This window comes from Leuciscus leuciscus (genome assembly GCF_965113295.1).
Source record: "Leuciscus leuciscus genome assembly, chromosome: 14".
NCBI lineage: Eukaryota > Metazoa > Chordata > Actinopteri > Cypriniformes > Leuciscidae > Leuciscus > Leuciscus leuciscus.
The window spans coordinates 38,960,397-38,984,089 of NC_138738.1; the positions used below are offsets into that span (position 1 = coordinate 38,960,397).

The window sequence follows — 23,693 nt, forward strand, 5'->3', positions numbered from 1 at the left end:
ACTGCATACAAGTGTTCATATAGTAGCTTTGTTGAAATGTCAATCTAAATGTAAAACATACATTCAAATTCGGATGAATACTAACGTGTTTGCCTTCAGATATCACATTTGTGTCACTTATGAAAGAAAAGTGAGTAAACGGAGGAAGGACTCACCTTAAAGAACTCCTTCCCGTGATCGATGAGCATCCTCTCCGAGCGAGGCTTGTTCTTGCTGTATAATGCGTACAGGCCGAAGTTTTCTTTCTGAATTTGAGAGATGAAATGCATACAGGTGAAACTCGAAAAATGTGAATATCGTGCTGAAGTTATAATTTTGATGATTATGGCTTACAGCTTATGAAAACCCCAAATTCAAAATCTCAGAAAATTAGAATATTACATGAAATTAATTAAAAAACAGGATTTTAAATACAGAAATGTCGGCCCTCTGAAGAGTATAATCATGCATGTGTATATAGTTATATATACTAAATATATTAGTTTCACCTTTTAATTTGAATTACTGAAATACACAAACTTTTTCACGATATTCACATTTTTCAGATTTCACCTGCAGAATCATTGGTTTCACACAGTGGACTTCTTGCATGTGCGTTCAGATTCTTTGTGTGAAGACATTAACGTGTCATAAAGGTGATTCCCAGCTAACAGGGAACGTCCTCAGAACTCTGGCTGAGGTTCTGCAAAGGGTAACGTTAATAGAACGTTTGTTCAAAGTTATCAGGTCTTTAATAATGTTCTCAAAAGTATAGCACAGAAACATTATGGGATGTTTTTTCTGAAACATTTTTAGTGATGTTTGTCTAACATTTTTTAAATGTTACTACTCGTTTCAGAACGTTCAAAAGTAACATGCCCATAATGTTTGCAAAATTTTTAAATGGAATGTTCCCTTAACATACTTATAACATAGAAAAAACATTTTTAGAACGTCCAGAGAACATTCAGAACCTAATGGCAACGTTGGCCAAACGTTCTTAGAACATATTTCTGTTAGCTGGGTGCTTGAGTGTGACACTCCAAACAAAAACAAAACAAGATATACAGGATATGTATACAAGATATTTTATATTTATAAAAATAAAAATTAGGGTGAATTTTGACAAATGAACACATTTTCCCCTCAATTTCTAATTACTGTAATACATACAAACATTTCACTTTATTTTTTATCTTTTTTGTTGTTGTTGTAACATTTATTATTCACAATGATAGATGCTGTTGTTGTTTAAAGAAGAATAGTTTTATCTAAAGCAGGATAAATTAAAGTCTGTATGACAAATTCTATAATGATGCAAATTAAATAATACATTCGTTTTGGTTTTTGCACTACAATAATAAGAATTTTGGGGAGGAAATGTTCTTAACTGTCATGAAAAAATGTCACAATGCAAAAAAATATATTATGATATCCTAAATATTTAGGCTTAATTTCCTTTATGCAAAATATTATTGATTTATTTTATACAATTTGAGGGTGAAATGTGACATGGACATGTTTTGTTTTTTGAGTTGTATGGTTCTTTCATTATCGCTAGTTTCTAGGTCCTCTGAAGCACATTAGAAATCTTTAAATCTGAGCTTTAAAGGGAAAACTCAGGTGTGAAGCAGCAGCACATTAGAAATCTTTAGATCGGAGCTTTAAAGGGAAAACTCAGGTGTGAAGCAGCAGCACATTAGAAATCTTTAGATCGGAGCTTTAAAGGGAAAACTCAGGTGTGAAGCAGCAGCACATTAGAAATCTTTAGATCGGAGCTTTAAAGGGAAAACTCAGGTGTGAAGCAGCAGCACATTAGAAATCTTAAACTCAGGCTGTAAAGCTCACGTGTTTTAAGAAGCAGCGTCCGACACAGAAGGGCTCCTTCAGACACAGCTCCAGTTCCTGAAGAAAGTGATGCTGGTGGAAGTCTCGCAGCTTCTCCAGGTTCCCGAAGATGCTCCCTCTCTGTCCCCGCAGGTCCTGAGGCACGTCGGGACGCTCCAGCTGAGGGATGTAGTGATCCACCACGTATCCCAGCGCTCGCACATACTCTCTCTCCGTCTGGAGCAGCTCCTCCATGATGCGCTGGAGTTTACTGTCAGAACACACACACACACACACACACACACACACACTGATGCAGTTTACTGTCAGAATACAACACAACACAACACGCTGTCAGAACACAACACACACAACACACACTGATGCAGTTTACTGACATCATTTACTATTACAAATACATATAGCAGACAACAGATCTATACAACTATATAAAATAATAGTTGTGATAAAAAATGGTAATGATTATTTTATTTTATATTTTTGGATAATATAATATTACAATCAAATTTTTACAATGCTAATATTTACAATGCTAAAACTATTTTTATTATTAATATTTAAACTATATTAATAACCATGTGGTAATGATTATTTTACTTTGAATTCATAATGGAAATGATATTTTTTGGAAAATCTAGTGAATTACATAATTTAGAAATGAAACGTGCTTCTCCTCTTTTGATTATTTTCTCTATAATTGGAACTTGAAAGATGCAAAACAAAAGTTGCACTTATTATGTAATTAACAAATGAATGATCGGTTCCATCTCATCGCGTCCTGCTCTGTATGATCGGTTCCTTCTCATCGCGTCCTGCTCTGTATGATCGGTTCTCATCGCGTCCTGCTCTGTATGATCGGTTCCTTCTCATCGCGTCCTGCTCTGTATGATCGCTTCTCATCGCGTCCTGCTCTGTATGATCGGTTCTCATCGCGTCCTGCTCTGTATGATCGGTTCTCATCGCGTCCTGCTCTGTATGATCGGTTCCTTCTCATCGCGTCCTGCTCTGTATGATCGCTTCTCATCGCGTCCTGCTCTGTATCATCGGTTCCTTCTCATCGCGTCCTGCTCTGTATGATCGGTTCCTTCTCATCGCGTCCTGCTCTGTATGATCGCTTCTCATCGCGTCCTGCTCTGTATGATCGGTTCCTTCTCATCGCGTCCTGCTCTGTATCATCGGTTCCTTCTCATCGCGTCCTGCTCTGTATGATCGGTTCTCATCGCGTCCTGCTCTGTATCATCGGTTCCTTCTCATCGCGTCCTGCTCTGTATGATCGGTTCTCATCGCGTCCTGCTCTGTATGATCGGTTCTCATCGCGTCCTGCTCTGTATGATCGGTTCTCATCGCGTCCTGCTCTGTATGATCGGTTCCTTCTCATCGCGTCCTGCTCTGTATGATCGGTTCTCATCGCGTCCTGCTCTGTATCATCGGTTCCTTCTCATCGCGTCCTGCTCTGTATGATCGGTTCCTTCTCATCGCGTCCTGCTCTGTATAATCGGTTCCTTCTCATCGCGTCCTGCTCTGTATCATCGGTTCCTTCTCATCGCGTCCTGCTCTGTAAGATCGGTTCCTTCTCATCGCGTCCTGCTCTGTATCATCGGTTCCTTCTCATCGCGTCCTGCTCTGTATCATCGGTTCCTTCTCATCGCGTCCTGCTCTGTATGATCGGTTCCTTCTCATCGCGTCCTGCTCTGTATCATCGGTTCCTTCTCATCGCGTCCTGCTCTGTATGATCGGTTCTCATCGCGTCCTGCTCTGTATGATCGGTTCTCATCGCGTCCTGCTCTGTATGATCGGTTCCTTCTCATCGCGTCCTGCTCTGTATGATCGGTTCCTTCTCATCGCGTCCTGCTCTGTATGATCGGTTCTCATCGCGTCCTGCTCTGTATCATCGGTTCCTTCTCATCGCGTCCTGCTCTGTATGATCGGTTCTCATCGCGTCCTGCTCTGTATGATCGGTTCCTTCTCATCGCGTCCTGCTCTGTATGATCGGTTCTCATCGCGTCCTGCTCTGTATGATCGGTTCTCATCGCGTCCTGCTCTGTATGATCGGTTCTCATCGCGTCCTGCTCTGTATGATCGGTTCCTTCTCATCGCGTCCTGCTCTGTATGATCGGTTCTCATCGCGTCCTGCTCTGTATGATCGGTTCCTTCTCATCGCGTCCTGCTCTGTATGATCGGTTCTCATCGCGTGCTGCTCTGTGATCGCGTCTTGCTCTGTATGATCGGTTCTCATCGCGTCCTGCTCTGTATGATCGGTTCCTTCTCATCGCGTCCTGCTCTGTATGATCGGTTCTCATCGCGTCCTGCTCTGTATGATCGGTTCCTTCTCATCGCGTCCTGCTCTGTGATCGCGTCCTGCTCTGTATGATCGGTTCTCATCTCGTCCTGCTCTGTATGATCGGTTCCTTCTCATCGCGTCCTGCTCTGTATGATCGGTTCCTTCTCATCGCGTCCTGCTCTGTATGATCGGTTCTCATCGCGTCCTGCTCTGTATGATCGGTTCCTTCTCATCGCGTCCTGCTCTGTGATCGCGTCCTGCTCTGTATGATCGGTTCTCATCTCGTCCTGCTCTGTATGATCGGTTCCTTCTCATCGCGTCCTGCTCTGTATGATCGGTTCCTTCTCATCGCGTCCTGCTCTGTATGATCGGTTCTCATCGCGTCCTGCTCTGTGATCGCGTCCTGCTCTGTATGATCGGTTCCTTCTCAGTATCTTCACATTATGATTCTCATGACTCTCATTAGAATAATGTTGTGTGGTATATTGTTGGACTCACAGTACAGTGCTGCTGTTGTCCAGTATCCGCACAGACTCTGGATTATCTGAGTGTGTTGCTGCTGAAACGTCATCAGATTTGCTGTCACTGCTGAACTTCTCCTGTATGTCGCTTTGGCTTGAACAGATGCTGTCGTGGTGCGAGCTCTGTTCGTCCCATGATGCTCTGTCTGAGCCAGTGACCCTGATCCTCTCCTGACAGGAATCTGCAGATGTCTTCTCACGCACATGCTTGATCGCAGCACTGCTTTTGCTCATGGAATCATAACTAGTGGATCGTGAGCAAGAGCTTTCGCTGTGTGAGCGCACCAGGGCTTCATAATGTGGCGAGCGCTCATGCTTATTGACATGGCCTGACTTTCTGAGATCACTGTCGCTGTGAGAGTATATCCGAGGACGCCTATTTAATTCTTTGATCGGGCCATTGTGTGATGAGGAAACTTCGCCTTCGCTTTGGTGGAAATGCTGGTTTCCTCCTTCCTCTTTGAGCTGACCTTGCAGTTCAGTCGGTGCGGAGTCTTTGTGTGTGTTTTCACTCATTATCGGATCACAATTTGATGATGTGTTTCTCCTAACAGGCTCGAAATGCGTCACTGTCTCATTATCATAACTATTTCTGGTCTTCATATGACCGCCGACAGGGTTTGTTTGGGGGTCGCCTTCATTTTCTCTAAGGCTGGTGCTAATTACGCTCCGGGTCGGACCTTTCAAGTGGGCCTCGCTTTCCTTTCCTGGCGTTCCCGGAGGGGTTTGACTTCTATAAGAGGCCTGCAGTATCTCCGCGAGCCTCTGTCTGACGTCTCGGCATTGAGCCCGGACTGCATTCCACATCCATATCCCGTCCGGGAGCCTCTCCAGCAGAGCAGTGCTCCTGTCCTGAAAGTGTTGGGGGGAGAAGTCCTTCAAACGCTCCTCAAAAGCCTTCAGTGTGCTCAAGCAGGCACACATGGGAGGGTTTGTGGTCTTTATGTGATCTAAATACTCCATACACTCTTTAACAAGAGATGAGGCCTGGAAAACAAAGAGATAAAAGTCATTTCAAGGCTATTAAGTAGTTATGCAATAGAAGAGGTGGGCATTATATATATATATCACAATATGGGTATATTATTTATATTAGCTCATTGACAAACCATTGGTCAAAAAGTTTGAAATATATATATATATATATATATTGTCTCTTCTGCTCATCAAGGCTGCATGTATTTGATCAAAAATACAGTAAAAACAGTGAAATATTATTACAATGTAAAACAGCTGTTTTCTATGTGAATATACAGTAAAGTGTAATTTATTCCTGTGATCAAAGCTGAATTTCCAGCATCATTACTCCAGTCTTCAGTGTCACATGATCCTTCAGAAATCAGTCTAATATGATGATTTGCTGCTCAGTTATTATTGGTGCTCTCACAATCTTTAACCGATGAAATGGCAAGACTTTTTCCAGTTGTTTATGGTAATTATTTAAAGATAATTATTTAAAAATATTTTTGCTTCAGACATATGCACTATCAAATAATTTAAGAGCTGTTTTGACTGATTCACTGAAAAGAATCGACTCAAAAGAATGATTCACTCACAAAAAAGAATAATAATAATAAATAAATATATATATATATATATATATATATATATATATATATATATATATATATATATATATATAGTTATCTATGGTTTGCAATAGAGTTTTGTTTTTCCCAAGAGCAATATCATGCAAATTAAATATTTTATTTAATATATCTGCAAATTGTTTGTTTATTAACTATAAAAATTTCATTCGCTTTAAGATTTGATTCGTTTCTGGAGAACACAGTAAAACAATTCCCTGATGGCTTCCCATGACCCTATGCTATAATTGCTAATTACTATATTTATTTATTTTAGCAATATCTTGTTTCACAGAGTAATACATCAACATTGCATAAGTAAAATGTCCATGTTAATGCACGTTGACGAACCTCTTGACAGAAACGACACAGATCCAGAGACGCCTCCAGCTCAGATTTACGTTCTTCAGCCTTCAGGAGAAACCCGGTCATGTTGGTTTTGAAAGTGACGGTGTTGCGACGAAAAACGTCACTTTCAGGATAATGCATTCCTTTGCTTTTACTCTCCACTTCCTTTATCAACATCATCCCTTTCACCTTTTTCTCCTAGAAAAACAAACAAACACATGTTCTTTTCCCTGTACACATTATGCAGAATATCAAAAATGTCTGAAACCTCGTGAACCCTTTAGCTCTTATCATTGGAGACGCACATTCCTGCACCATATTCATTATCAGAAAAACTCTGGTATTTGTATTACTTTTTGATTAATTTGAACTCAATAGTCCACATAAATCCATTACACAAAGTCTGATAACATTCAGGCATTTTTAGATTCATATTCTGGACCATCCATCTTCTTTTGGTAATATATCTGAGTGAATGTCTTGAGGATTTGTTACCTTTGCTTGTGTAAGAACAGACTGAATGTCCTGGAGTCTCTGCTCTACTTTCAGCAGGCTTTTCTCTGTGCCGTCCTTGTCCTTCTGCCATGACTCTTCCTCTTCATCACACCATGTTTGGATCTGTGAAAAACAGATAAACAATAATCATAAACAAGATTCCAGAGCTGAATTTATGCTATTAATACACGGAGAAGATCCTGCTGACCCCACCAGATCTGGAAATGGAAAGAAAAGCAAGAAAAAAGGAACGTTTTATTTCTGAAATATATTAGTTGGAAATTCGTTAAACGTTTTTTTAAATATTACTAGTCTCAGAACGTTCAGTAAACATTCATAAGTAACATTCCCATAATGTTTGCAAAATGATAAAATTGAGTGTTAAAAACATTTTTAAAAACTTGATGTTTTGAACGTTCAGAAAACATATAGAAATACTGTTTTCATAATTAATGGGAACGTTAGCAGAACGTGGTATTAATCTTAGTTAATGTTAATATCAATACTTTTTTTAAATCAAAGTTGTATCTGTTAATGCACTGTGAATATTTTTACTAACTATCGTTAGGTTAATAAATGATTTAAAAATATATTTCTCATTACTAGTTCATGTTGACATATTTAATAGATCAAAAGGGTTTCTCTATCGAAACTTTTAACCAAGTTTTACTGGATTATACTGTATAAGCAAGTGTATTCAAGTTTTAAGCATTAATGCACACATATATAATATACACAATATTAACAAATGTCATTTTTGACGACACACTTCAGTTGGAATTAAAATCATTTATTTTACATGTGCTTTAGTTTATTAGTCAATACATCGAAATAAGCTTAAGTCTTTAAAGCACTACAGAAACTTTATTTAAAATGTATTTTTTAAGTAAAACTTAATTAGACATTATTACAAAGTGAATTTTTAAAATGTGTGTTAAGAAACATAGTCATGAAAGTGTACTTTCTTTAAGGAATTTCAGCAATATTATTTTATCTGCAAGTCCAACTTTTAAAAAAATTATAATTTTAGAATTTGAAGTACACTAAAAGTACACATTCAATACAATTAAGCACACTTCTTTTCACAAGGGAATGCATTAACTAATGCTTAACTATTGTAGAGTGTTACCAATAAAACACAAAGATCATGGTTACGCACAATGGAAGTGAATGGGACTGTGCACTTTACGAGTTTAAAAGCACAAATGAGAAGCTTAAATAAATTATTCATAATTGTTTTAAAAGTGGATCTCCTTTTCTTTGCTGATGGACATCTAAGAGACATTATTCCTATGGGTAGAGTTTGCTACATGTAAACATTCTGCTATCCTTATGCATTTGATGCCACAGTTGCCATCTTTCCCGGATTTGCATGGTTGAATATAATTTAACTGAACTGTGCATTTTAACATTGGCTTGCCCTTTACTTTCACTAAGGGAAGAGTCCAAGTTATTTTCTGTGGTAAAATACATTGTGCCACAAATGCACCAAAATTCGCTGGTCTCAAAACGTTCTCTTTTAACAGCGGAAGAATTACCCTGACTTTATTTAGCGCAGTGATGTTATATTTCCCTGTGAAGGCTGAGACTGTCTGCTGTAACGCCGGCTGATTTATTCTCTACAGCAGACACGTTTCACTTCACAATGTTTGTCTTGAGTTATTTTCAGTGCTTTCTGTGGGCTGTGCTCATTATCTGTCATAAACACGCGTTCAGTGATGGGATGTAATGCATACTGTGCCGAGCGAGTCTTCTGTTTCCCTCAGCAGGAGAACGTGTTCGAGATGTCGCAGGGACTGGTTGGATTTCATCACTAGCGTGTGAACGGCCTCTTCCACCTGGTTATACAGACACGTCACACACTCCAGAGAGTCCCTGCACGAGAGAAAGGACACATATAAGTGTGTGTGTGTGTGTGTGTGTGTGTGTGTGTGTGTGTGTGTGTGTGTGTGTGTGTGTGTGTTCTCAGCGCCTGCAAAAACCACACATGCAGAGACTGTAAATATAACACCTTTTACAGATTTTAATTCATTTATGGTAAATATTGAGAATTACAGGCTGGTGAAAACCTATTCTCCACACTTTCTTCTGTCGAACACAAAAGAAGATATTGAACACCATTGACTTCCTATTGAAAAATCTATATAGTCCATCAAATGTTTGGTTACAAGCATTCTTCAAAAGAATCATATTTGGAACAACATGAGGTAGGGCTGCACGATTATGAAAAAAAAAATCATAATTGTCGATTATTCCCTTTGAAATTGTAATTGTGATTATTAATAACGATTTTCACAATTTACACTGAATGATGTTTTAAAAAACTTTATGCCATTGTTTGAAGCGACTGCATAACATATTGTAATATCAAAATCAACAAGCTGAAAACACTCTTCCTGAAAAACTTGTATTGCTTTTCTACAGCTTTAAGTCTCAAATGTCAAAAATATAATTTTTTTTAAAGAAACCAAACCAAAGTAAAAATATGAATGGTATTATAATGTTATACTAAAACTAAAATTAAAACAATAGAAAAAAACTTTAAGATAAACTGTAGAAAGAAAAAACACATCTTAAGCACACTTTTGTAATTGCGCCTTTGAACGATTACATAATTGTGGCATTCGTAATTCTAATCGCGATTACAAATTCGATTAATTGCCCTAACATGAGTGTGAGTAAGTGATCACAGAATTTTCATTTTTGGGTGAACTATCCCTTTAAATTATACATTGGTTCTCCACTGGAGTCCATTGTGTGTATGAAGGCTCTTGCCGTCGGGTAAACAGGATCGGCGTGGACCGAACATCTCTAATCATGATCAATCCTGCTGAGACTCAAACACACGGAGGGAAATACCTGAAGTCTTCAGACTGAGCGAATCGAGACTCCTCCTTCCTCATCCTGGCGAGAATAGACCCGCCCTCTCGTTGGAGAGCGACCAATCGGGTGTCCTCGAGCACCATCTTCATGGAGCTCCTCTGCTCCTGGATGCAGGACTGGACATCCTGAACGATTGGATTGGTTAGTTTAGGAGCAGCATTCCTCAAGAGGTCAATTTAAATAAATGAGATTTTTCATTTTTAATGAGGAGAAATCATGCGGAATCTGGATTGAGAGCAAATTTAATGAGAGCAATGTACGGCCTACATGTATGCTCATTCTGTGTTACGTAAAACGTTTAATTTTGCATTTATTTTAAATGAGGTTTGCAATTTTTGCAATTAAAATTTTTATATTCATATTTTATATACATTTTATATTAATATATACATTAAATAAACATCAACATTTTATATGTATATATAATTATTATTACTATTATTTTTAAATTATAAAGGGGGGAAATCATGTGGCATCCAAATTGAAAGCAAATTTAATGTACTGCCAACATTTCTGTTACATAAATAGTTTATCAACAAACATATCTAATAGTTCTCATTACAAAAACATGCCATTGTACCTTTAATTAGGGATGCACAATATAAGTCTGTACAATATAACTTAATTTCCCCTATTTTTCGATTTAGATCACCTTTTCCATCACCTTATGCTTACTTAAAGTTAATATTAAAAAACTCTAATAATGTTAAATGTAATCTTTACCAAATTTCAGAAGTATTTAAAAAAATGTATACTGTACATTAAGTTTTGATTCCTACATTCATTTGTAGCAACTACAATGATTGTGTGTAGTGTTTTCTTTTATTTATATAAAATGGAACAGAATTTAATATCAGTTGTCTGCCAAAACATGTAAATAATTACCGCCTTATCATATCGCTGAAAATATTTATATTGGTGCATCCCTACTTTTAATTTAATGGGATACAAAAGTGTACTGTATTCACGGAAAGTTTCAGAAATTAAAATGACCTTTGCAGTGTCTGTTTTTTTTACATCAAGTCTCCTGATCGCTGTCTGTAGTAATGAAGAAGATGCTTGAAGGTCGAGTTGAAAGAGGGAAAGTTTCTAAAAAAGACACACATATATGCAAAAACACATGTTAGATACTCGTCATACTATGTGATTCAACAGAACGGATCTAAAGCATGTGTCCAGCAGACAGACTCTACTGCAAGTCATCAAGTTGAAATGTAGTTTATAATCAATTCTCGTAAGTGCAGGAAAAGTTGTGTTGTTGCATGTGTAAGTTAAAGTGCCTTCGGGGTCTCTCAGATGTTAAAGAGACAAAAAAGACATTTGTTGATGTCAGAAATGTGTGGTCTACTTCTCTAAAACTGATTGTGCAAGGTGACTTATCTGTTTAAAAGTGTTTTAACAGCTGCATCCTTATGGTTTGAGAGGATTGATTACACAAAATCATGTTCTCATACAGAAACCAAACAAAAAATGTGTGACCGTAATTGAGCAAGTGGCATTAAAAATGTATTTTTAATGGTAGTAGAAAAAGAGAGGACAGAAAACTATGGGTCAGGAAATGTGCCTGTGCATCAACATGAAATATAAGTGTCACTGAAACGCTGCAGACATCCATGAGAAGGGTGATGTTACTGAGTGTTTGTGTGACGCGGTACCTGATGAAACTGCAGCCAGTCTTCATGACTGTAGGGGAAGGTCCCGCCAAGGTCAGAGGTCAACTGCTGTCCGTCAACTGTCTTATGAAGAGCCTTTAGTGTTGTCACAACATCAATCTAAAGGAAATGATCATGCACTTTAAAATACCGTAGCTGTACAAGTGTGTGTGAGACCCAAGCACTGATATTACACAATACTGTTCACAAGTTTGCGGTCGGTACGATTTTTTTATGTTTTGAAAAGTCTCTTCTGCTGTTAATTACTCTTAAAATGTTCTTTATTCCTGTGAGCAAAGCTGAATTTTCAGCATCATTACTCCAGTCTGCATTGTCACATGATCCTTCAGAAATCATTCTAATATGATGATTTTCTGCTGGAACCCAAAGTTGTCTGCCGGAACAGACGTCTCCCAGAACCCTTAGTTCCGGCAGACATCAGACGTGGATAACTGAAGTCAGTGAGAGCAGACATTCCAGGTGTTAATTAAAGGGTTGCATGTTTCCATGAAGGTGTAATTGCTGGGTAGCACGAGTGTGTTTGGGGGTGTTAATTACCTGTAGACCAGGATGTTTTTCTGGGCGAGGATTAGCGTCTTTATCAACCAGCATCAAGATAGTGTGCACTGCATGAAGGGCCTGCTCCTGTATCACACACACACACACACACACACACACACACACAGTATGAAGGATGTGTTCAGGTTTGTATTGATGTTGGAGGTGATGATTAGTTTGTCCTCACCTGAACCATGAGCAGTGATCTGAAGAACACAGAGGGCAGAGGACACTTCCGGCTGTCAATCACTACTGTAAGTCCCAGCTCTCTGACCTCAGTCCTGGAGAAGAAATTCAGCATGTCAAACACATGGTTTTCAATTTCATACTTACAGAAATAAATATTGGCATCAAAAATGTATTGCTAAAATATTATTGAGCTATAACCACAGATGTGTTTAAAAAACATGTAGGTTTTTCAGCACTGACAAATGAGATTCTGCCATTTTCAGAATTATTGAATGTGAGGGAAAATAGCCTATAGTAGCTACTTATATATAGCCTAATATAATTTTCCTGATTACCCTGCTATGGTTTATTTTGCGATAATGACCGACTGACTGACCTTATTACACAGCTACTTACCAAATAAATAAACTGTTTGCATCAAATGAGAGGTTTAATACGAAAGACATGAAAGTAGCGCCGGTTTATTTGACCAGGATGAGCGGAGTGATATACAAGTCGGCAAAACTGCTTGTTTAAAGTTACACAGATGAAAATGTTTGAATTTCATTCCGTCCGTTCCATCAATTTGGTCCTATAATGAAAACCATACAGCCTATAATGTATGTTTATCATATTCAACTCAATTTTTTATTATTAAATTTGACTAATTATACGATTCTAAATAGCCTAGTCTAGTGCACACATTCACAAGCCTACTGACGCTTGTTTCACATCGCTGGGTATATGGTACTGATACTTCATGTCCAAATTACACAGTCTCTTACTGCCCCCTTGTGGTGACTGAGCAGACTGATCTCTACTGGTACCTGGGAATGGAGTGCAGGAAAAGCAGAAGTCTGCAAAACTCCAGAGGAGAGAGTTGAGAGGAAGCCCAGCCTTTCCTGCCGCCATACACCTCCACCACGGCCCGGCCAGCGCGGTCACGACTGCCTTGTGTTGGTAAGAGAACAGAATGGGTAAAAAAAAATTAAATAAAAATAAAAGCTTTGTAATTTTGGGAACGAACATAAAAGAGCAAAAGCAAACAGATAAATATAGACAGTCAGTCACAAAAGTTGTGTATGTTCTGTATTGGGATTGAAAATGGCTTCATGATGCTAACCGCTATAATTAATGAGAAGGAGTGAACTCAAAAAATGAACTTTTCCTTTTTAATGACAACAGCATTTACATTTGATGCATTTAGCTTTATCTAGAGTGGAATGTGCAACCTACTGTATGGTTAAAGTGCATGTAAAAAGTTAGCAGCATGGTAATTTAATCAAAAGTAACTGTATAGGATTCACATTATAGGTTCATAAATCAGGGTGTTAAAAGATTGCCTCACTCAAATATGAATAATTTACTCACCCTCATACAGAAGGCCTTAAAGGGCCTTGCATTATCATCCTGTGTGTGTTTGTGCGTGCGTAATGTAATTGTTTTGGTGACCTAAACATAACATTAGTTGCTTTTCCTCATAGTTTCTGTGTGAAAAAGCCTGTTGCTCACCATTTCTCTGGTCATAGTAAAATGCACTTGCTAAATCATTATTTAGCAGTAGCTACATGTTTTATACATTTACATTTACATTTATTCATTTAGCTGACGCTTTTTATCCAAAGCGATTTACAATTGCTATATATGTCAGAGGTCGCACGCCTCTGGAGCAACTAGGGGTTAAATGTCTTGCTCAGGGACACATTGGTGTCTCACAGTGGATTCGAACCCGGGTCTCTCACACCAAAGGCATGTGTCTTATCCATTGCGCCACCACCACCCCTTTTATGTTAAGACTTTTGTTTTCTCATTAAGGCCACATCCACACGAAGCCAGAGCTTTCCCTATCCGATATTTTTTTTCCCCGTTCAAAAAAAAAATTCCGTAAACACGGCGTCGTCTCAAGAAATATCTCCGTACACACGAAACCACTGAAACCGACTCAAAACGATGTAGTATACATGCCAGACCAGTATGTGGCGCTGTAATTCTGCCACAGACATACACTAAAAACGGAGAAGAAGACTTGAAGCATGCGCATAAACCTTGTGCGCTGTATACTATGGCTGTATACAACAATAATATTAGGCACAGTAGCTTCTTTTTTTCTTTTCTTTTTTAATCAAGAACTTTGTTGAACAATATGAAAAACCATAAATGTAGTTGCTGTGACTTAACAGTGTCTGACTAGTTGACACTTGGTGTGATGACATCATCGTTTCACAAAATGTACGGATTGGCCGTACACACGAAAACGCAAAGGCGGCGTTTTCAGATTTATCCACCTTGGGACCCGGTTTAAAAAAATAGCGGTTTCAGTCTCCGAAAACGCCGGATCCGTGTGGACGAAACGCCAATACGATAAAAAATGTATACGTATACAGCGAAACGCGTCTCCGTGTGGACAGGGCCCTAAGTTGTTTTCTTCTGTACCCTCATCTTATTTATAACCTGTATTTTTTTGTCTTGTTTAGTTGAACACAAAATTAGATGTTAGGCAGAATTTTCAAACTGCTCTTTTCAAATGCAATAGAAGTGCATGATGATTGTCAGGCTTGAGTACAGGATGATAAAAAAAAGCATGATAACAGGAGTCCACACAGTTTGTGTTATATTCCAAGTCTTCTGAAGTCATATGGTCTCTGAACAGACTTACATTCAAACATTAGTCACTGATGATGATCTTTTCAACCAGAGCTCTCAAATATTATTCAGGCTGGTATTGAATTAAACAATGGCACTTTTGGTTCTCTTGTGTCTGATCCTCAAACAAAGTTACTGTATCACATGTCTTCAGAAGACGTATGGACTATTTTTATTTATTTATTTATTTACTGTTGGGTGAATGTGATTTCAAAAAATGCAACATCTTCCTGGATAAACATCTTTTGATGATTTTGGAACAACATTCCAATCAACCAATCAGATTTGAGGGCTGACCTAACCTAACCTTACAGTTTATGCTAAGTTTAGGTTTAAAACAAGGGTTAGGTGCTTCTACATCAGTGTTATTCAACTATCATTTCACTCTGATTTTAGGAATAAGTAATGGTTATAGGATTAGGTTTAGGGGTAGGGATAGGGTTAGGACTACATTTTCGGACAGGAATGTTGTTCCAGAATCAACAAAAGATCTTGATCCAGGAACATATCTTACTTGGCAAAATCATGGTGACCTTGTTGTTGATGAGTAAACATGACAATTTGTTTTTCCAATGAACAGTTCTTGCTGTACTGTCCTGCTCAATGGCACAGTTATCTTAGACTTAGATTAGTCTGCATGGGTCAGTCTCAGTCATATCCCTGAGCTTTAACCACTAGCCTACACCACAACTGTTCATAATTAAAAGTTGATTAGCAGGCATACCTGGTAGACAGATGATGCCTAGCTGGAGAAGGCTCTTGATTGTGGGGTCCTGGGAAAGTAGAGTTTCCTGAACTCTATTCTCAGATTGATCAGCGTGTGATTTCTGAAGCTCTACTCCATTAACAACCGGTGATCCAGCTTTTCCAGAGGGGGAGACTTCTTAGAAAGAGGAGAATTTACTTTAATTTTCAACATTGGTAAATATAACAACACAAAAGCCTAATTCAACTTTTTGGACCTTTTCTTGAACTTACTGCAATGAGTGAAAATCTAAGATGTGCGTCACAGCTAGATGGAGCTGTTGATCTCCCCTTTAGAAAAACTTTAGGAAAAATGATTTGTAAGCTAAAGCCATGATCCTCCTCTTCCCATTTACAAAGACATCTAACAGCTTCCCCATAAACGGGGGGGATGTAGTTATTTCTGTTCCCTGCCCTTGCTCTTGGTCCTCATGAATGCTTTCTTTCTGTTCTGCTGAAGAAAGAGATCAGATGAAGGACTGCAGAAATTCCCCTGTGGAACGCTGTGCACGCTCCTGACCTTTAGCCAGTGTCACATTGTACTCTTTTAAGATGACCTTTCAGAATGGTATATTTTCTCCTCAGCAGAGGACCAGGGTCAAGGTCGTCTGTAAATCAGTCGATATGTGTCAAAGGGTGCGGCAACTAGACATGGCCTCATTGTAGTAGTCGTTTTTTGTAAATGACTTCATATCAGTCATGTTTGAACAAGCTTTTCATTTAAGGATAAAGATCTAAGACACAGCATGTTGGCCAGACATCATGTTGCTTCAGATGTTCTTTTAACAACAAAGTGGGATGTGGGGTAAAAATCTGTATGCAATTAGTTGACGCACAGCAAGGAACCACAGATAGAATTTTTTGAATATTTCTCCTTATTCGTTTCTTCTAAATGCTTGTAACAAATCACAAGCACAATTTTTTTTCACATGCAGCTAACTCAACTTACCCTTTCTTGCTTCTTGTTGTCTGTTTAACTTTGGGGACACCAAATTAGCTGTGTGTTTTATTCCCTGGATAGCAGGCAACATGGGGATGATCTCTGGATAGACATCACTGCGACTTCTGTTGGTCGGCTTGTGTGATTGCAGACACTCTCTGGTTGTTTCCGAGACTGAAGAGTATGAGCGGGATTTAGACCTGCTTTTACCTTTGATCACCTGTACAGGTGAACCTGGGCCTCTTCCACAATGTCTGTCATCACAGGGGACTTTGCAATCCAAATGCCTGTTCTCGTTTTGGAAAAGGACCTGACTGCACTGGGGCTGAAATAGAGCAGGTGTTTGCTCATAGACCTGTGTTAGCTGTTTTTGTGAATGCTGAATTGGATTGAAACCCTGCAAACATTGATTAGCATCTTGTCTGTGACCACTGTGGTCAGGTAAAGCCCTGAGTCCCATTTTGGGTAAGTGTTGGGTTTTGGCGTGCTTCTGGCTGCTAATCCGCATCTGAAATGAATCTTGCCTAAAAGAGTTGTTCAGACAGTAAAGTCTTTTGTCGGGAAAAGCCTTAGTCCCTAGTGCAGTCTGATGTTGATCCTGTTGCCCAGTGAGGAATGACTTGTGTTGTTGTCTCGCTGGGACCATGCTAGGGATCTGTTGGGTCATATATTGGTCAAGAGACTCTGCATTCTCCCTTGAAATACAGTCATGAGGTACACTTTGACTTGGCTGGGTTAAGTTCTTTGTGCTTTGCTTTTGTTGGGCTGAGTTCTCAAAGAATTGCATTGGGTTTCTGTCTGCTTGGTTTGGAGTCTGGCCAAATGTACAACTCAAAGGTTTAAGTCTATGGCCAACTCCATATCCCTCACAGCTTGGCTCCTCTACATCTGTCCTTGTTTCATCTAGAGAAGGCAGCATACTTGATCTCTCAAAATTCACTGGGTTTCGGAGAGCTGCCACATAAGATTGACGATACCTGCATTTGGATTCTGGATCGTTTTGCATTATCTCAAATGGCTGTTTGTTTTGCATGCAAGGATTGCAGTCCTCACCATACAGGTTACCGTTGCTTTTTGATGCAGGTTGAGCTGTCCTGACTAGCTTGAAACCTGATGGTTTTGTAGGGATTGCTATTTTGCTGAGGTCCAAAGTCTCTTTCTCCTTGTTGAACTCCAACAGATCCACATATTCTCCTTCCAGCTCTCCGTTGTGCCTGTTGTCCCAGGTATTAGGAGAGACCCAGCCAACAGGTTTTCCAGCAAAACTGCTGATTGGATGTCCTTGATCAACCTTCACCAGTCTGCTACCACCCTCCACCAGCTGAACAGAAACCACCATCCCATCTTTTGCTGGAAGGATCCTAGTTTCCATCTCAAGTGGTAAGAAGTCCACAGGTACCTGTGACTGTGACTCGTTCTCTGAAATCTCAGTTTTAAGATCTGTCACACGGAGAGTCGCAATTGAGCATGTCTTTGTTTCAGGCCAGATATTAGATTTGGGCCTGTCAAGGAATTCTGGGTTTGCAACTTCGGTCCAAGGTACCTTCACAACACCCTGGTCAGAGGAAAGCACACACTGACATAGAGGATTTCCATGACGTCCCTCATTTATTTCCCTTAGCCAAGACTCAGTGAATATGCATGGATAGGATGTCTCCGGGATTGGCGTCCCCTCAACTGCAGGACCATCCAGCACCCTGGAACCTGCTTGCAGTACCAGATTCTCCTGCCCCAGAAGGTCTTCCTCCACAAGAAGACTTTTGAGGACAATTCGGGCTGACTGTTCTCCAAAAGACTCCACCTGCAAGTAGAAATCTCCAGGTCGGAGCAGTAAAGGGTTGATGGGGGCGAGTTGGATCACCACACGATCTCTCAAGCACAATGGCCAACCCTCACACCGGAATAGGACATCGGAGTATGCAGCCTAGTGGGAGAGAGAGAGAGAGAAAGAGCAAAGCTGGTTTGTTGACTTGCAGATAGTTTGGGATTGACAGATTTTACGATCAACAGATTTGTAATGGCTTGGGTCTTGATGCCGTTTATTGGCTTGCATGCAAACATTCTTGAATGCCCTTCAGAAGAAGCTGCCTAGGAAGGCCTTTGTTCTTTCTGAAGATAAAACAAAACAATCTTGTGCTGAGTGGACAAGGATAAGTAGCATGTGGGATCTGTGCCATAAAAGTCCACATGGAAGAAATGTCTGCAGAGGAAATTGCTTTCATCTTGTCCGTCCACTAACATGCTTTACCCTTTAAAGGCTGTGGAAGAAATGTAATATGTTCTATATGTTTGCATTTTCTTATATTCATAGAATCTTAGAAATATGATGATAATCAGATGAATGTAGTGTCGATACATACCCTTATGAATATACATATGTGTATGTCCATGTATATGACCTGACAAAAGTTAATATTTGACTAAGTGTATGGATGGTCTCTACTCAAGGGTACAATATGATAGACAAATATAAACAATGTGTTAGTTATGGCTGAGACATATCTTCATTTAGCCTCGAGAATCATTGTTTGGGGAGCCAGGACTATAGAGAATGAAGGATGCCCCCCACTTGTTGTCACACTAGTTAGTTCACCCAAACATGAAAATACATAATTGACTCACTCTTATGTCATTCACACTGTCCTTTTACATACGCTCAAAGCATACAGTGAGCATGGCCTTCCAGGCTCCAAAAAGCACTATAAAAGTAGTCATATAACCCTACTGCATATTTCAACTCTTCTGAACCTTCATGTTAGTTTCTGGAACACATCTAAATTTAAAGTTGCAATGGGAAACATGTTTGTTTGAGTGTGACAACCTGTTTGACCGAACAATGAGTGTTTTTGCAATTCTGTGAATTTACCTAATTTACCTTAAGACATTATTAATTGAAACTCTTTCTCTGTGCTTCGGCTCTCAAATATCATTGTATGGCTTCAGAAGACTTGGAATAAAGTCTATGAACTTCCATGTTCCATTGAAGACAAAAGTCATATAGGTTTGGGATGACATGAGGGTGAGTAAATAATGACACATAAATCTTTGGGTGAACCTTTCCTTAAGTCACTACTAGGTAGGCTATTTGACATTTTTAGATGGTTGGCTTTTACTAAGGCGCTGTCCAATGGGCTTTTTTTGTTGTTGTGATTAGCATGTTGTACTCACACAGGCAGCTTGTTGCACGCTCTCTAGGATATGTTTGGCTGGGATAAGGAAGTTCAGCAGGCACTGCAGAGCATCTCCATGGTAACGTTCCTCAATGGTGCGAAAGAGTTGGCTGAGAACAGTAGGAGCGGTAGCCTCAAACGGAGGGAAGAGAGACGACAGGGCGCTCTGAATGGACCAGTCCAGAGAGGAAGGGTTCTGAGGTGAAGAAAGGGAGAGATTTATTTTGTGTGTTAGTTACTGTATTCCTTGTCAGAAAAATATCCGTTGATACATATACCATGATAGATGATACTGCAGTTATTGTATACAAGCCCTAAATGCTTTGTCTAAAGATGTAAAATGAGTTTTTTGTGAAATGCCTGTGGCAAAACCTTTTTCATTATTTCAACCCCTCCTAAATCTCACTTGTTACAGAGACAGACAATGAAGCTTGTCGTGTCAAGGGTTCACTGTTTTGGCCTTATCTAATCTACCTTTTCCATTCTGTTGACCACCATGTGAAGGCAGTTTCTCGCTTTCTCAATCCATTGTAAGTGGAGGAGACGGGCAATGTGATCAAAAATTTATGGAAGAAATCATAATTCAAAGTATGTCAGTTTATGAAAGAGTGCAGGGTGTCCATGCACATCTGAAGGATTACAGCGAATGTCTCTAATTTGCTCTCCCAAATATTTATCATACATGTTTCTCAGGCATTCCTCTGTAATGAGGATGTTGGGTTCACCTTTCAAGTGTCCGACTTGGAATAATTTACAAAGCAGATGTGGGAAGAGCACAGGGAATGCTGTGTGGAAAATTAGGGAAGTCTGAGTGACCTTGGTTTAAACCTTAAACAGACTCAAGCTGTTACAGAGTGGATTACTAGGTTGAATCTCTTAAACTGCACGTTTTAAACTATTTTTATGCAGCCCAGTGCAATGATTAACCATGGAAAGAAAAGCATGCTTTAGCCATGTTAAGATATTTGTGTGTTTAGTCTATTAATCTTTTGGCTCAACAGACACACTGGGTTCCTGGTTTAGATGATTACAGGACCCTGAGTGTGATCTCACACGGGAAGTTTATGTCTGCTTAGGAAATAACAAACATAAACAAATCCCTTCCTTTACAAGAAAAAAAGAAAAGAAAGTAATGTCTGTGTTTTATGTAACAGTGTACCAGACCAGGGTTAGAATAGTTTGTTTTATTTTCAGTTTAGTTTAGTCTAGTTTAGTTTTATTTTCACTGTCATTGTTAGATTGAGGTAAAAAAAAATTGGTTTTAGGTTTCCTTTGTCAGTTTTAGTATTTTATTAGTCTAAAACTGAAATGAATTTGTGAATTTTTTTTTTTTTTTTTTTTTAGTTAGTTTTGGAGTGACGAAAATGCATTTCAGTTTAGTTTTCCTGTTTATGTTTTTTTTCTTATTTTTAATTTACTCTTTTCCCACCAAATTTTCCGTGTTTCCGTGTTTTCTCTGTTATACACTGAAAGAGTCCTGAATCCCCTGTTCAAAACACATGCGAAGAAGATGCAGAAACAAGCAATCTGATATGTAATCATATGCATATGTAAAATAACGCGATCATCAACATTAAACCGCACATATATCAAAACTGCCTAATGTTAAAGAATGAAATGTCGACCCAGGATGAGTTACATGACTGTACAAGCATTTACTCCATCTATGCTTAGATAATCTTTCTGAATCCCATCCGGACGTAGTCTGTGACAAAAATGAGATTGCTTTTGTTGCTTTTTTACTAACCTTACCCATATTCAAGTGTTGATTAACAAGAAGAATGCATGAAGCTAAAATAAAAGTTTTTTTTTAAAAAAATTTAAGCAGAGGATCTGTTCTTTCTGTTGATATATTGCATGTTCAGATATTCATACAGAAAAATATTATGGGGGCCATGAATCATTTATGAAAATTAACAAAAACGCTGGCTAGCAAAAAAAAAAAAAAAAAAAAAAAAAAAAAAACTGGCTGGGAAAGAGTTAACAATGATAACAATGTAATGGCCTGACAGTGTTTAAAGTAAGTGATGTTTGCTAAGAAATCATTGCTCATTCTTGGGGTTAGTGAACAAATTCCTAATCATAAGTTTTCAACTTTGTAGTTGTATCTCATCCTTCACCATTTGAGCTACAGACAAGACTGATTCCTCAAAGTCTGCAGTTTGTCAAATCAATGGAAACCCCCCAGTTTGAGCTCTGCTGTGTTAGTAGTTGAATGATACAGACATCTGATGTCTGCTCTGTCATGTACTCGTCTATGAAGTATGCACACATTGATGTTTATCTGCACTAGACTTTCTCACATTCTCACCATTTCCTGCTTCATAGTCCCAGATTTGTGATAAAGCATTTCGGCATGTTGTTACTAGTGTTATTATTTTTTTTATTTGCAACTTATTGTAGTTCATGAGGTTATTCAAGAATTCCCTGAATTAGACATCGTCACTTTTCATTAAAGGGATAGTTCACACAATTATTTTTATTTAGCCATTATTTACTCACCCTCAAGTTTTCCTAAACCTGCATATAGTTCTTGGACGATATTGAAGAATGTTGGTTATCAAACAGTTTCTGGTCCCCATTGACTTCCATAGTATAGAAAGAAACATAATTGTGGTCCATCAACTGTTTGGTTTCCCATATTCTTCAAAATATCTTCTTTTGTGTTCAGCAGAAAAAAAGAAATTCATACAGTCAGGAACAACTTGAGGGTGAGTAAATTATGTAAATTATCCCTTTTAAAACCTATAGACCTTATGTGCCAGAGAAACGAGGGCGCCGCCATCTTTAGAATATTGTCTTTGTACTTCCGTTTTTGCGGTCGCTCTGTATATTTCTATGGCGCTGCTGTCCAGGAGTAATTAGATTTTGAAGTGGATTTACTTAATGTAAAGTTAACTAAAGTTATCATGAGGATTGTAATGTTTAAAGCAGATGTCTTAACAAATGTCAGTCGACCGGGAAGATTTTAAAACGAGCCGTTCATTCATAAATACGCAAGATCGCTGTGAAAATACAGACCGGAAGTCAAAAGACAACGAGTGCAGCGCTGAAAAGGGGCGGAGCTACATAAGGTCTATAGGATAACTGAGTAAAATCATTCAATTTGTTGCTAATACGACATATATTTTCTATTAAAACATGGGCAATTAAATATGTAAATATTCATATGCCCATATAGAAGTTCTTTCAGGTGAATCTCTTTTACTGGGATTCTGCTAAACAAACTAATTTGTCAAAACGCAATTTTAAATCGAACAGTTGCAGTTTTAGACTGTGATGAAATCTGACAAAAAAGAAAACTAAACAAAAAAAAGATGAACCTGAATGAGCGTGAAAACTATTGAAAACTAAATTGAAAATAAAACATATAAACTATTCTAACCCACATTGGCTGATGCATCTTGCCCCATCTCCGCCTACTATAGGCTACTGTATGTCTTATGATCCCGAACAGAATTAGCACGGGACCTTCCACAATGGGTTTAATGATTAATAATTGTGAATGATTGTGGGAAAGACACAATAGCCTTTTTGTTTAATCGTTAACTAAATGAGTTAGTCTGGGCCCTGTGTGCGTCTGGTTCAGGGTGGTCCGTCCTGTGAGCATGTCGAACCGCTGACTTTCCCATCCTCTCTTTTCCTTCTTCGGTAAACACATGTGCGTGGTCTCGCCATGGCTCCGGGCCTGTTATTCTGTTTACCCCCGTTACTTCTCCTGTTACACGTCCACACCTCGGTTTTCAAAATACGTCCAAGTCAAACTTCATTTAACAAATCCTCAGGATCCCAAATGAAGGATATCTGGGGCCTGGCGTTGTTCCTGAGGTCTGGTATTTGCATTCAGGAGACTGTCAATTGCATTTTTCAGTGTTTT

The 23,693-nt window shown here is 38.8% G+C and overlaps 1 protein-coding gene across 3 annotated transcripts in view; it reads right to left on the reverse strand.

Moving 5' to 3' along the window:
* quob (quattro b) overlaps nt 1-23,693 on the reverse strand; it is a 50,834-nt gene that overhangs the window by 17,001 nt on the left and 10,140 nt on the right. For 2 of the 3 annotated variants that reach the window (XM_082136097.1, XM_082136095.1), the window contains exons 2-16: nt 19,815-20,012; nt 16,656-18,570; nt 15,687-15,845; nt 13,147-13,270; nt 12,339-12,432; nt 12,152-12,238; nt 11,597-11,713; nt 10,935-11,030; nt 9,918-10,066; nt 8,795-8,933; nt 7,059-7,181; nt 6,567-6,761; nt 4,607-5,616; nt 1,828-2,077; nt 156-245 (exon numbers count right to left, since the gene is read on the reverse strand). In XM_082136097.1, the coding sequence (XP_081992223.1) occupies nt 156-245; nt 1,828-2,077; nt 4,607-5,616; nt 6,567-6,761; nt 7,059-7,181; nt 8,795-8,933; nt 9,918-10,066; nt 10,935-11,030; nt 11,597-11,713; nt 12,152-12,238; nt 12,339-12,432; nt 13,147-13,270; nt 15,687-15,845; nt 16,656-18,570; nt 19,815-20,012 (4,746 nt within the window). The remainder of the gene's footprint in view (nt 1-155; nt 246-1,827; nt 2,078-4,606; nt 5,617-6,566; nt 6,762-7,058; nt 7,182-8,794; nt 8,934-9,917; nt 10,067-10,934; nt 11,031-11,596; nt 11,714-12,151; nt 12,239-12,338; nt 12,433-13,146; nt 13,271-15,686; nt 15,846-16,655; nt 18,571-19,814; nt 20,013-23,693) is intronic. The other variant, XM_082136096.1, reaches the window with a different exon arrangement.